This window comes from Parasteatoda tepidariorum, chromosome 1 (genome assembly GCF_043381705.1).
Source record: "Parasteatoda tepidariorum isolate YZ-2023 chromosome 1, CAS_Ptep_4.0, whole genome shotgun sequence".
NCBI lineage: Eukaryota > Metazoa > Arthropoda > Arachnida > Araneae > Theridiidae > Parasteatoda > Parasteatoda tepidariorum.
The window spans coordinates 39,577,882-39,593,057 of record NC_092204.1 but is presented as its reverse complement, the minus strand read 5'-3'; the positions used below and the strand labels follow the sequence as shown (position 1 = coordinate 39,593,057).

General features: G+C 25.8%; 1 protein-coding gene across 2 annotated transcripts in view; it reads right to left on the bottom strand.

Moving 5' to 3' along the window:
* Positions 1-15,176, bottom strand: part of LOC107447009 (carcinine transporter) — a 44,775-nt gene that overhangs the window by 6,311 nt on the left and 23,288 nt on the right. For both annotated transcript variants that reach the window (XM_071178945.1, XM_071178946.1), the window contains exons 4-9: positions 11,338-11,492; positions 9,799-9,967; positions 8,665-8,788; positions 6,270-6,364; positions 5,072-5,286; positions 1,781-1,962 (exon numbers count right to left, since the gene is read on the bottom strand). In XM_071178945.1, coding sequence (XP_071035046.1) covers positions 1,781-1,962; positions 5,072-5,286; positions 6,270-6,364; positions 8,665-8,788; positions 9,799-9,967; positions 11,338-11,492 — 940 coding nt within the window. The remainder of the gene's footprint in view (positions 1-1,780; positions 1,963-5,071; positions 5,287-6,269; positions 6,365-8,664; positions 8,789-9,798; positions 9,968-11,337; positions 11,493-15,176) is intronic.

The following is a 15,176-nucleotide window of genomic DNA, read 5'->3' as shown; positions in this document are numbered from 1 at the left end:
ATGCTTGATCCAAGAGTTCTCCTTTTAAATCAGGTAAATACGAAAATCGATGATTGATATTAAAATCGCGTGAATAAAAATCGAGATCTGAATTACGAAAATACGAGCTATCCAGCCGACGGATAAAAAATACGGAAAATCTTATTTTCTGTGCGTGAAATCGGAGAAAATAGCTAAAATAAGTAAAAATGCGGAAGGGTTAGCAGCTAGGGCGTAGATTGAATTTTCTGTTTATCTTTGAAAATCGTAAATAAATATAATTATTTTACTTCAATGACTGAATTTAAAAAAAAACGGTATATTTATTTAAAAAAAACGAAACTTTTAGAGAATCGGAGTTTTTGATAAATAGACTGAAATTCGAGAGACAAAAAAAATCTCATCCCTGTATAAAGGTCAACCAGTTTTATCCCAAGGAAATGATTTTTAGAGAAACTTCAGCGGGAGGAAAAGGGACCTCAACAATTTCCCTCCGCGGAAAATTAAATTCCTCATAAAACATTTTAACTTGGGCAAAAAAAAAATTTCAGCGGAAATTAGCGGGAAAAATGGAAAAATCTGAAAAAAAGCGGAAATCCGCGAATCCGCGGAAGAATCTCATCCCTGGATTGGTTGGCTTGCTTAAGAAAGAAAATTTTGATGCAAGCTAAAAATATTACTAAGTTGGCAATATTTCAACTATTTGGCTATACATTTCCATTTAAAAAAATGAGTATAATGGATGGTAAAGTAGTGAAATTAAGAAAAAAATTCCAGTTTCTCTTTTAAACTCCCTGATTTTTCCAAGTTTTCATCCAAATTTCCCTTATAATTTCAGGTTTTCTAGGTTCTAATAAGATGTCTACCCTGTTTTAACCTTTGGATGTTAATAAAAGTAATTATGTCCGGGTTTTTCTAAATTCTGAGACACATGAATTTCTTCCTGACTTCAAATTTATAGATGCCTATTTCTAAAAAGATATGATTTTATTTAAATGGTTTTCGACTTACATTTCATTTCGATTAAATGTTGAGATTCATTTTAGTAACTTCAGCTTCGAAGAACATGTATGTTTAAGTGCTTCACTTGTTTTGGCTATTATATCAATGTAATTAAGTTTAACTCAGATAATTATCAGTCTTTCATTGATAAAAATATTTGAAAATAACAATAAGAAGAAAAATTACAAATACTTATAAAGTTTTGTTTATTGTTCTCCAATTTCAGTTTATTGTAATCAGATGTTTATTATTTTATTCAGATTTATATGTGTAATTATTTAATTAATTTTTGTTTCAGATTTTTAAAACATGTTTGCTTTCATCTGAATTATTTTCTACACTAAGACATAAAATATTCAGTCTATCTAATTATTACAAATGATAAAACAGAAACATAGGCCTAGTTAGTTACATAACTAATTATATCAAACCAAAAAAAATTATATTTTATGCACAATAATATCTGATTTATTTTGTCACTTATAAGTATTTGTTAATATTCACAATATAACAGTTACACTGTTAATTGATGATGAAATTAACGGTTACACTGTTAATTTATTAATGAGAAAAAAAAGCAAACAGGAAACCTATTTTTAGATTAGTAAGCCGACCAGACCAGTAAAAAATATTTAAAAAAATTTTTTTACTAAAAATTAATAGGGTAAATAAGTGAATTAAGAAGTAGAAAATTCTAATCAGATCACAAGAATCCACAAAATTTATTCGTTTTGCCATGGAGAAACACATAAGAAACGTTTCAACAAAACATTAATTAAATTAAGAATTCTATACTTACCAGGTACACAATGGATGGACTAAGATAAAGTCCAAGAGTTCCCATCACTCTAAGAAAGGCCAGTCCGCGTCCTCTTAGGACAGTTGGTAAGAGCTCCGCAGAATACTGCATTATCACATTGTATACGATGGTGATGGTAACTCTTTGAATTAAGGCCAATCCCAAATAGGTATTCGTTGCATCTACATAATACAAATATTTCTTAATTAAAATCAAATACTACTTGAAATCATAAATTAAAATGACTAACACTAAAACAGGTACAGACCAACACAATAAGTAAATTTTACTTAGCAGTGAAAATTTTTAGAAACAATAGCAGATAAGTAATGATAACAAAACATGCAAAATTAACAAAAAAATATTTATACTATTTATTCTTACAACTTGCTATACAAAGAACAACTGTTACAAATGTATCAAATAACAAAAAATAAAAAGAACTATTATATGTAAAAAAAGAAAAAGAAGGAAAGAGTAATAAGGTAACAACAATCTACAATAATAAAATGAAAAGTTTTTCTGTGGGTGGGTGTATCTCTTTAACTCCAGAATTGCTTGCACTCTTAAAGTTGTTCAAAATTTTTAATTACTACATTCGGTAACGGTGTTTAAAAAATAAAATTTTCTTATTGGTTAAGCATTAACTTTTTTAAATTAAATTAAAGAAAATTCTATTGTTTCAAATATTTTAAAGATAACATCAGTGACATTTGTGTTTTTTTAGTTATATTTGATAAAAAAAGGAGTTTATTGCATTGTTCTTTCATATATTTAATTATTTTCTAATTTGTGATGATAGATAAACGAAATGATCAATTTAGTTTATTTGACATAAGTCTACGTAATTGTAATAGTTTTCTAAATTAATCTGAAACTTTATTTATTTTGTTTAGAATTATACTTTTAAATCATGTTTCTATAAAACTGAAATAACTTAGAATCAACAAAAATAGTATTTATTTGCCTTGGTGAAAAGTAAAAAGTTGCCTAACTATAATTGACGCTGATGATGCTTACTTAATTTTTGTAATGGGTACTAATTAGAACAAGATAATAAGCAATGTACTAAAAAGCAAAACAAATGAGGAAGTGGTACTAAATAATTTAAAAGAAAGTAAAAATATAGCTATGTATTTTTGACACCAATGATGCTTGATTAATTTTCGTAGCAGGTACTGATTCAAATAAAAATAAATAAATAAATAAAGTATGTACAAAATAGCAATGTTAATGGTATTGATTGGTTTAGGAGAAATGTAGAAAATTGCTACACAATTATTATCTCCAACGATGCTAAATTAATTGTGATAGGCACAAATGGTAGTAAGGTAAATGAGCTCTTTTAATGTGTACCAAAAAAGCTAATATGGATACAAAGTATTGTATTAGTATATTTGGTACCTATTAAAACTGATTAAGTACTGTATAGTTTTAATTTGGAAATTTGAGATATGGGTTTTTACGACTCCTGAAAAAAGATAAGTACGGAAGAAAATTGCTTGATTCTGGTAATTTTGGCTATTGTAAGTTAACAAGCTACAACAATATACAAAATAATACTGATAACAGGTAATTTATATTTTGATGAGAGAAAAAATGTGTTTTGCTTATGTTAATGACTTAAAACCCTCTGAAGGCCAACCAATAATACTTAAAAAAAAAAAAGAATTAAATCAACTTTATTAATTATTGCAGTACAGAATTTTCAGTCTTGCACATGATTTTGTTCAGTATTAATTTATTGATTATTTGCCTCTCATCCCCCCTGTATGAAGAACAGGTGTTCAACTAGTAACATAATAAACATAAAAATACAATTTAGGATACTCTTAAATTTTAATAGGGATTTAAAATATAAATTAAAACTCTAGTATATAAAAAAGGAAAATATAATTTTTAGTGGGTAAAATTGAAAATAAAATATCTATCACAGCTTTTTTTTTTTAAGTATATAGTTTACTAAATATAGTAAAGTATATACTTAATTAATGATAAAGAATACAAACTAGTTATGATATTCTTAAACTTAAAAATGGATTTTATGCAGTAATTATTACAGAGACAGTTAAAAAAAATGACATAACTACTTTGAGTGAGTATATTTAGTTAAAGCTAAAGCGTGAGTGACACATAGATGAAAACAGTTATTTTAAGTAAAATCGTATTAACATGGTAAAATCGAATAAAAAAATTTTATCTTTTTGAAGAATTTTAAGACACATTCATGGTACCAATTAGAGTTTTATATAATGAACATAACTTTTTTCTTTGCTTTTAAAAACATTTAACTATGTATCTTCTTCCCAAAACACAAAATATTCCATTTTCATATTCGCAAAATTTTTATAACAAATTTGATAATAAATTTTTTCAATAAAACATAATAAATCAATTGTTTTGCCAAAAACAAAACAAAATATGCTTATTAAAATAAAAGTTCTGACTTCCACATTTGAATATATGATTTTGGAAAATATATATCATATCAATACAAATCATATTAAGTATAGAGGGTCTTTTCCTTCATTTTAATTAAGTTCAAAATATTTACTTTTGCACTTGTGAACTAACTTGAGAGCATCAGTCTAAGTTTTAAAATTTTTGCATCATAATTATTAGAGACTGAATATGAAATAAATTTAATAAGAATCTTTTTATTGGCCATTCTTTGAACTTGAGCAGTGCAGAAAAGTTATAAAATCATTAACTTCACAATATTTAAAAAATCATGATATCGGAAACTTAAGAGAACAGATTTTAAATGGTATGAACTATGCATTCTTTTTGGAAGATGTAAGAATAAATGATTTAGCTCACTCACTGAAGTAATTTATAATTATAATTTGTGGACAAAACTGTATTTTTATGTTATTGTTTGCTAACTGAAAATCTCATTATTTCTATTAAAATTATTGTAAGAATAAATTCATAAACAAAAACCAAAAATTGATAAATTACAATAGTTTCCCTTGTATAAACCACCATCAAAAACATTAGAAGGCTAGTAAAAACACTAGTTAGAAACTAAAGATAATTTTTAAAGCCAACACAAAAGAAAGTTTCTATTAAATATTATTTTATAATTACAAAAAATAAATTTTAATTTTATTTTGAATTTAAAATAAAAGTTTTAAAATGACAATATAAAATAATGGCACTCACCATAAGAAGAATATACTATGATAACCATACACAATTGACAGGTTTTAAAAAAAAGCAAATATTTCATCATGTCAACTTTCTAACTTAAATGCTAACCCTTTTAAAATGAAGATAAAAAGAAATTACCTTTTGGTATAATCAAAATAACTAATCCAGCAATACCAGCCACTAAAGATGAAAGTACTATAGGCCATCTTCTGCCCAACCAGTCAACTCCAAAAAGTATTATAAAAAGTGATGGTATTTCCACTAAAGAGCTATAGGTGAAGGAATCATACACATTTGTTCCCAAATTAGAAGCATTTTGAGTATTAGTGTGGTAACAACAATATACTACAAACCTAAGAGGAAAGATATGTATAGATTAGTCGATTTGAAATTTTTTTTTAATAATATAGCCTTCTCTAATTTTAGAGATAATATATTATAAAAAAATTCTAAAGCATGCACATTTTTAACACTGTACAACAAAATCTTTCAACAAAATTTGAAGCCTACCCATTGGTACATTATTACAATCTTGTTTTGATGCTTATTGTGAACAAATCAGATATGTTTTTTTAAATTATTACAAGTATTAAAAGATCCAAACTTAAAATTTATTTTAATTATTGTAATTGAATACATAAAGTAGTTTATTGCACATTATTATGTAGAATTTTAAATAGAAATCAATATCATAGTTCAGATTTTTTATTTAGCTATTTTATAAAACATAAAAAAGCAAAAAAAGTGAACATTTAAATATAATTTTTGCATAATGAAACATAGAGCCAGGCAAAATCTATAACATACATAAATTACTTTGTTTAATTTCATTGAAATAAACATGATTTGTGCTTAAATTACTTTAAAACTTTATACAGCTGTTATTAAAATATGATGATGGGGTTCAGACGTTTTGCAGATGAATCTGTTATTGTGGACTTAGAAAAAATAATTATGTCCTGTTTTTTTTCTTTTCTAATTTGAGAAAAAAGGTACTGCTTTTGAGATTTAGGGGGGAAAAAACACAAGACTAAGTTTTACACATAGCTGTTTTTAAATTATACATGAATATAATTTTTTAAATAATTTATGATGAGTGATATTAAAATATGGTGAATAGGACACACATGCTACACATTTGTGATCTGAAAATCATGTAAATTACAAATAACCATAAGTGATTCATAAACTAAAGTTTGACGTATTATGATTCCAAAATTTATGATGAGCATATCACTTAAATTATAATGAATACTATGTAAATATTGGTAATATGAAGCATGATTTATTAAAAATATCAATAAAATAATTTAAAAAGCAAAGCGAAGAAGTTTACCATGTTAAGGCTAAAACCAAACTATTGGTTCTAAGACGAAGAGTTTTAAATAAATCTAAGGCGGTTGCATCAGTATTTTCTTCACTGCTTTTCTCCTGAAATATTAATAAAAATTACCATGAATTAAAATGATAACATACAATGGAAAAAGAAGTAATTTAATTTAAAAAAAATTGCCCTTTCACTCTTACAATTAGTAGAAAGATCGCAATAAATAAAATATTAATGCAATAGCCAAATCTTAAAAAAAAAAAAAAATAAAAAAAATGCTAGGAATATTGCGAATATTATTTTTTGGATTTGAATAACTTTGATATGATGTTAAACACATTGTATAAGATTAATTATTTTTAAAGAAAATAAGTAGTCTTGATTAAATCAAAAGATATATAATACAAAATGAAGAATTCATGTGCCTGTATGTGTCTCTCTTATAACTTTTTGCTCCATTTTTCTGAAATTTTGGCCTCAATTCTAAAATTGATACATTTTCAATTCAAATCCCTCGGGAGATCTGTTTGAACAATGAAATTTTCTCATTAAGCATTAGCCATTGTTTCAAATAAAACTATAGAAGACTATTTTTCTCAAATATTTTAAAGATAACATCAATGATGTTTGCTAGTTCATAGCTCTGTTTGATAAAAGAAAGTTTATTGCACATACTTTAACACTTAATTATTTTTATTCACTATGTTAGATATATACTTAAAAATCAATATTAACATGGTTGCAAGGGTGAACTATGTCACCTAATTAGTATTTCTAAAGTTATCAGAAATCGTGTGCGTATTTTGTTTATAGTAATTCTTTTATAACTTGTTTCTCTAAAGTTAAATAATTTAAAATTAACAGTGATTGTAATGAGAAAAAAAATAGTTGTATTGCGAAAAAGGTAAAATTAATGGAAAAGCGGTATTAATTTGCTTAGAAGAAACATAAAAAATCGCCACACTATTATTTTTGCCAATGATGCTTTATTAATTTAGGTACTACATATTAATTTAGGTTAATACATATTGAGAAAAAAAATAAGCAATGTACTAATAAGCAAAATTAATAGAGTAAAGGTACTTATTCATTTAGAGCAATTGTAACAAATCACCATACTATTATTGATGCCAATGATGCTTAATTAATGTTGGTAATATGTATAAATGGAAATAAAACCTTAAACTATGCACTAAAAAAACAAAGTTAATAGAGAAAAGGAGTTAATTTATTTAGGGTAGTGGTTGGCAAACTTATTGGTTAACAGAACTAATTATCAACAAATAGATTGAATTCTCTTTTGAGAGCCACATATTTCACAGGTAGGTATATTGCTATTCTCATACAATTATAAGTTGATTTTAAATCAGATAATGCAAAAGCCTTAAACTCAATCTGTTGAAGATGCATAGATATCATGTTATGTAGATGTTTTCAAAAATTCTCAAAGAATATATATNCCGGATAACTGATTTTTCCGGTTTTCTGAATCGCTACAAAAAGCCGTTTTTTTGTTGTTAAACCCAACTAAAAAATTTTTTTTCTTGGAAATAATCAAAAAAAGAAGAAAAAATTATGAAGTAATACACTAATGATTATTTCCAAAATGATTCTAAGGTAAACATCTTTCGAAAAAGAAAGAAAAATACTAAATTCTTATGAGGAATAAATATTTATTTTTTAAAAAATTGTTGGAAAATTTATCGAATTTCGTTCCGGTTTTTCGGTTTTCTGATTTCCGGATAACGGGTTCTGTACTGTATATATATATATATAAATAGATGAAGAGGAAATATACACGAAGAGAAAATTTGCATGATATGTTATGATCTGTGTACATAAAATTTTTTTCAAGTGTAATATTTTTATAACCATTGTAACTGTGTTCTAACTTGTTATACTTTTATATTAAATTCGATAGACTTTATATTAATACGCAACTGTAAAAAACAAACTCCAACAGGTATGAAGATCTATTTTTCTGAAATAGCTCCACTTAAATGGCATGAATCATTCTATTGTAATTGAATTAGTCAAATGGAGTGAAAAAAAAACTTGCACATATGTATAAAGGACATAGCAAAAAGAAATAAACTCTTATCTGTACTGCTGCAAGGTTAATGAAACTGCGAATAAATTTTTTAGTGGAGGATTGGTTGAAAAGTCACTAATCTTTTTTTAAAATTGATTGCAAGCTAGATATTTAAGCCTATATTTTTGCAAAATTTGTTGCCATAGCAGCCTCCTGTTCAAACTAACGTTTTAGTAGTTTCAGAATGCTAAATATAATCAAAATTAAAACAAAGCAGGAAGAATATTTTTACTCAATTCAATGTTGTTATGATGCTTGCACAATCTATTTTATAATAATCAAAAACAATAATAAACATAAAACTTTACATACACAGCTATCACCATATTCTTCTGGATAGTCATTCCCATTAACACGAGCTACTGTTTTAAGTAAAGCTATAGCTTCTTTCTGTCTTCCACGAGTAAGTAACCAACTAGCAGATTCAGGTACAAATCTGAAATAAAAACACTATCATTTAGTTAACTTACTTTAAATGAACATACTTTAAAAATAACACAAAATACAAAGGATGAATTACGGTAAAATAACCATTATTGAATGTGTTTAAAGAATGATTTCTGCTATTGTTATTTTGAAAGCTTATAATTAATATTCTTTAATAAATTGAGAGCTACTAAGCTTGTTCAAACTATCAGATATTAGGTACTTTTTAGAGAGACAGTGCCAATGTGAATAAGCACTGTCCACTTTGTGTTAAATTTTGTCCTGATTTTGTTAGACAAGGTAAACACAATTGTATACTAAAACAACATACGAGCTGTATTATATTTTATAACTGGTGTTAAGCAGCGCAGGCATTTTTCTAAAGTGTGTGGCTATCAAAGTTCAAATCTGTAGCCTTGTATTTTTGAACCCAACACAGAAGATCTTCAGATCACTCTTGGATTTAGCATCAAGATATAATAACCTATAAAAGTGTTTGCTGAGAAAATATGAACACATTTTAAGACTTTTTTTAAAATCATAAATTGCTGGCACATAACAAACTTTTTCTTATAATTTATTTTAACTTAACAGTTTTAAAATACTTTGTTTTTAATTAATTTCAGCTTGTCTAAATATTTTGAATGAATGCTTTAAAGTTGCATGTTAACAATGTGTCTATGTTGTAGTTGATTACTTATCAGAAAAGAAAAAAAGCATTGAAACTCAATTTTTATGAGATCATTTGAGAAAATTTATGTTTGACGTTTATTTTGAGAATCTTTGAGCAGAAACACCATTATTGATGGAATACAGTTGAGACAGGATATTACTAAAGGCAAAATAAATAAATAAATGATAATTCATAAAATACCTAAAAAATAAGGAAAATAACTGAAATTTAGCAAGAAAATAAACCATTAAGTTTAGTCTAGATTTAAACTTCAATGTCTTCAAACTTAATACCTTAAAAAAAACTTTAAATAGATTAAGAAATAGCGAACCATTTTCCTAACTTACTTTCCAAAAATTGGTATGGCAGCAAGTGGTACAGAAGTAATAACGCAAAGTAAACGCCAGTCTCGCAAAGAATAAGCAATCCAAGGGCAAATGGCTGAAAAAATAATGTAGCCCATGGACCATATAATGATGACTAAAGTTCGTTTTTTGACTCCAATATATTCTAAACCTGCAAAATAGTAAATGAAAACATAATATAAATTTGATAAAAATCATTCTAAAATAAATAAATAAATTGCCAAAAAAACATTTCATAGAAAAAAACTATATAATGCAAAACTAGTGATATTCACATGTTCACATTTTTTTCCCTCTTATATTAAAAAAATATTAAAATAAATTTGTAATGAATCAATACATTATACTTTAAAAAAAATGGTAATAACAATAATTTTTTTTGCAAAAGTAGACAACTAATTTATGTTTTGTAGATTTAGGCGTTATCAAGTTTTTGTTACGCTCAATGACAATAAAGCATATTTATGAAAATTAAATAGAAAAACCTCTTGAAAAGGAACTTCTGTACTCCTGGCCTGATAGCACATTGTAGTACTACATTTTATAAAGAGTCTATAATTTTTGTATTGATATTTATTGTATGAAATAATGGTAGAAAATCTTTTGTTTTAAAAGGAGTAATAAATATTTCAATTTATTAATGTACAAACGCAGTGCGCTTAACATTTAAACAATTCATGAAATTAAGAAAACATGCATTAAAACATTTAAAAAAAAAAGAATCTAAAACATTTTTTAATTTATATAACTATCCATTTTCCTTCAATTCAAAAGCTCAATTTAATAAAATAAAAATGCTTACAAGATTTCAACACTGATTTTACTTCAATACATCCAATCATTTCTACAAATATAGTTACAAAAGCAATAAATAAAGTATTCCAGTAATAGCGTGTTAAGCACCAGGGGGGTGGGGGAGGTTAAAACTCCACAATTTCATGACACACAGCACAATTGTGACAATCAAGTTAGCATTGCTCACAAGCCGAAAAGCAATAATTACAAGTTTAAAAATTAATCTTTTTTAAAAGACTTATGCCTTACAAATTAATTTCTTTTTTGATAAAGAAAAGAAATATAATCAAGGAAACTTGTAGTATAGACCATATTTTTTTTATGTAAGTTACGATTATTGATTAATTATCAGGAAAATTAGCTATACTTGATAATTTGATATTTAATACAAATTGTATATTTTATTATCTACTGTTAAATTGCATATTTTTGAAGAAAGTTCACACTAGCAGACTTTAGGTATAAAAAATTAAAATCCAAATTTTTGTACTTTGAAATGAAAGCTCCTGTTGGAAAAAGTAAAGTCCACCAAAGTCTTCACTTACTATTATCAATTTTAGAAATTCAATACACCAACAAAATATGTTACTTCTAACTTTTCAAATGGAATTCTATTAGCCTAAAAAGTATGTAGCATTCAAATAAATGTTAACAGCAAAAACTGATTATAAAAAAATTGTTTTAAGCAAAGGAAATGCATTGAAACATTTAGGCTTCGTAACTCACTAAGAACATATGGATCTTCTGATAATGGTATGATTGTAGCACCAACAAAAAATCTCAGAAAGTTAAATGTGTAGAAATTGGAAGTGAAAGCACTTGCTATTCCTGCAATGCTGGCTATCACATAACTGAGGATAATGGAAGGACGCCTTCCAAACCTAGAGAAAACAAATATATTTTTTGAATAATGTAAAATTTTTTTTTTTTAGGATATTTCATTTCAAGTTCATTCACACATATTTTTCATCTTTCTTTGATTTAAAAAGAAAATTAAAGCTGGTTCATGTAAAATCTCTATAATTAAGATTACACATAACGAAAACTAATTTCAAAGTTGCAAAAAATGATCATTTTTTTTAAATATTTCTGTAAGTATTATTCAAATGACAATTTCATCTTGAAAATAAAACATATACTACTGTTATTTCCACCTGATATCGAGACACATTTTTTAAAAATGTTTGCTACGAAAAAATCTGTTAAAAATTTTTTATAATTGATTTCTGAAAAGTTTTATTAAAGGCAAAATAAAATTAATTATAAAAAAAAAATTAAAAAAAAAATTTTCATTAAAAAAAGACTAATTTTTGATAATTTTATGTATAAAATAAATTCAGTTTCAAACTAAAAGGCAAAGTTACAAAAAAAAAAGGCAAAATAAATTAATTGGAGTTAATTGAATCAAAATGGTAACCAAATTGATCATGAAATTTAAGAAACAAAAATGATGTGACACATAACAACAAAAATGTTACATGGCATGCAAGTGAGAAAAAAAAAAGCTAATAAAAATTTATCTTCAATTTTTATATTATTCCAGATAACATTTTTTGTATATGAATAATTATAATGGGCAGTTATCAAATTACTGATAAATAAAAAGTGAAGAAATTTAGAATAGAATTAAACTCTCAAAGCACTAAAAAGGATTGGATAAAATGTCAACATTATTTATTTAATAATAATGAAAAAACCTATCTGTTTACCATAAAAACAGTTAGCTAAAATCATAAAAAATTGCATGCCAAATTTTTGCAAATATGTAGGAATAGATTAAACATTTAGCCAAAATTATAAAAGCTGTTTCTTGGCAGCATTTTATAATGAAATTTTAAAACCTTAATGCCATGATGAAATTCTCAAGCATCAATAACAAGTGACAGACAAAATTTTCGGATTTTATCGATTAAGAAAATATATTCAACTTGTTGCTACATCATATCTTAAGTTTATTTTGTCTGTCAGCAAAAAATTAGATAAGTTTGTAAACATTAAAGATAAAAAAAAAGATATATCAATAAATATAAAAAAAAGATATATCAATAAATATAAAATATAACATTTGCGAGAGTCTTCAATAATAAACAAATTATATAAAAGACACTACTCTTTATAGATTACATCACTGATAAAAAAATAATGTAAATAAATAAGAAGCAGTTTAACAGATAAGGAAATATGTATTAATAAAAGACTCATGACCAATGAAAAAAAAAGAAGATACATTTCAGAAAGGAAATATTAATAGAAAAGATGAGGAAATGAAAGAAAAAATTGGCTAAAGAAATACTTGCTGACAAACCAGGGTTGGGTTTTTGCCGTCAAAAACTGGTTTTTGACATGACAGTGGTAAAAACCGTGTTTTTACCGGTAAAAACTGTCAAACCGGTAAAACTGTCTACTGTTTTCTCTAAATTATGGCATATAGCAGGCAATATATTATTTTCACATAATTGCCTTTATAAATAAATGTTGTAAATGATTGCTATTTATTTTGCAACTATATACATGTATTCTTATAGAAGGATATACATTCATACAGAAATATTGTAATATACTTATTGAAAATAGTGATACTTACTTTTATCATTATAGCTTGATTTGCAAAGGATTCAAAATTTTGCACTTCTTAATTGTTAGAAATAAACAAACAAACAAAAAAGCTTGGAACTATTAATAAATTCAAGAACTAAAAAGAAGAATTTAAAATTTGGCATTTCTTAAATATTAGAAATAAGCTAAACAAAACTTTCAAAGCTTGTAACTACTAACAAACTCTAAGTCAAGAATGACTTGACATTCTTCAGTAATGTAATATGCCAAACAAAATGATGCTTGGAAATGTTGAAAAATTTGTTTAGTATCCTAATATTTTACTTCAAATAGTATGTTTTGATATAATCATGTTGGGAAAATGCAAGAATCTGTTCTTAAATTTCTTTTAACAACTTTTTTTCATAATTTTATTGCCCAAAAATGAATTAATTTTAAATTATAAGCAGTTAAACTCAAAAATACAGTTTTACCAAAACTATGGGTTTTTGACAGTTTTCGACGTTTTTGACAGAGGGGTTTTTGACATGACGGTAAAATCCATGGTATAAATCGGTAAAAACCGTCACGTGTCAAAAACTTGCCAACCCTGTGACAAACCAATCCAAATTTAAAAATAACTAACATGCTAAATTACAAAATAATTTGAATATAATGACAATATCGAACTGTTTCAAATCAATCTCATGTAAAAAAAAGGAATTTTTTCTTTATAGAAACGGTTATTTATCACAAAAGTAGAGTATAAAACAAACATGCTATCACAGTACTCATTAAGTACTGACATTACATTACATGTCAAACCAACCAAGTTACTTCTTACATGACCATATCAGGTTTTAAATGAAATTTTCAGACTTTTACCTCCTGATTCCAGACAAATTTTTAAAATAATTCAGCACTTTTAAACTGAAAAAATATTTTTATTTCAATAATATTTTCAAAAAATGTAGTGATGTTGCATACATTTGACACAAAACAATTTTTGTTAAAGTAAACACTTACATAATTTTTCAAGCTTCATAGAACAACTTATGATATTTCAAAAACATATCAAATTAGAGAAAAAAAAGGATTTTTTTTTTATACTTTATGAAAACTAACCAAATGTATTAAATTTTTTTTATTAAAAAAATTACTTCTTAAAGGAACACAGGGTGTCAAAAAAAGTTTTTTCTCCCAATAATTTTTAACAACTGTTTTGATTTAAAATGCATGTAGTAGATTGGTTTTACCTTCAAATTGTAAATTGAATAACATTAATATTTAATGAAGGGTAGAAATGTTAGAACAACAAGTTTCCAAATCATAAGATCTTTCCAAAAGAGAATGAAGAGATGTCATTGATAACAGTGAATGCTGATTTTAATAGTTAGTTGTCAAGAAGAGAAACTGGGAGGCATGATAAGACATTTAATCAATAAAAGGCACATTCTTATGAAATGCATAACAGGATTTCTCAAAATAGAGCAACTTCTCTTTTATTAGGAAAAATATAATTTAGTCAGTGGTTGCCCACATATTGCTTTATGAAAATAAACAGTTAAAATTGTAAGAAAGAAAGGATGTATTTTTTTCTGTCCTATATTTCTGCATTTATATCAGAAAATATAAATATGTCTTTCACAGCAGAAAATGTATTTCTCTAAAACTTTTCTTTATCATAATAGCTAAAGGCTTAGTCACCGGAGGTGGCCAGCCGACCTGCGAAGCAGGTTTACGGCTTTTAGTGGTCCCCATAGCAAAAAGCCTGTAATTTTTTAACTCATTACAAACATACAAATTTTGCAACTTCAATATTAGTAGTATGATGGTGATTTGGTAAGCCTAAAAAAAAACTTCTTGAGAAGGCCAAGGCCCACCCGGGGCAGTTGAGCCATTGATGATTTGGAAGTTAGTTGTAATAGCATACTTCTCATAATATGCCACACTTGCTATATCAAGTATTTATTGTACATATAGAGTCAACAATTAAATACTTATTTAATTTTATATTACCTGTCAGCTAT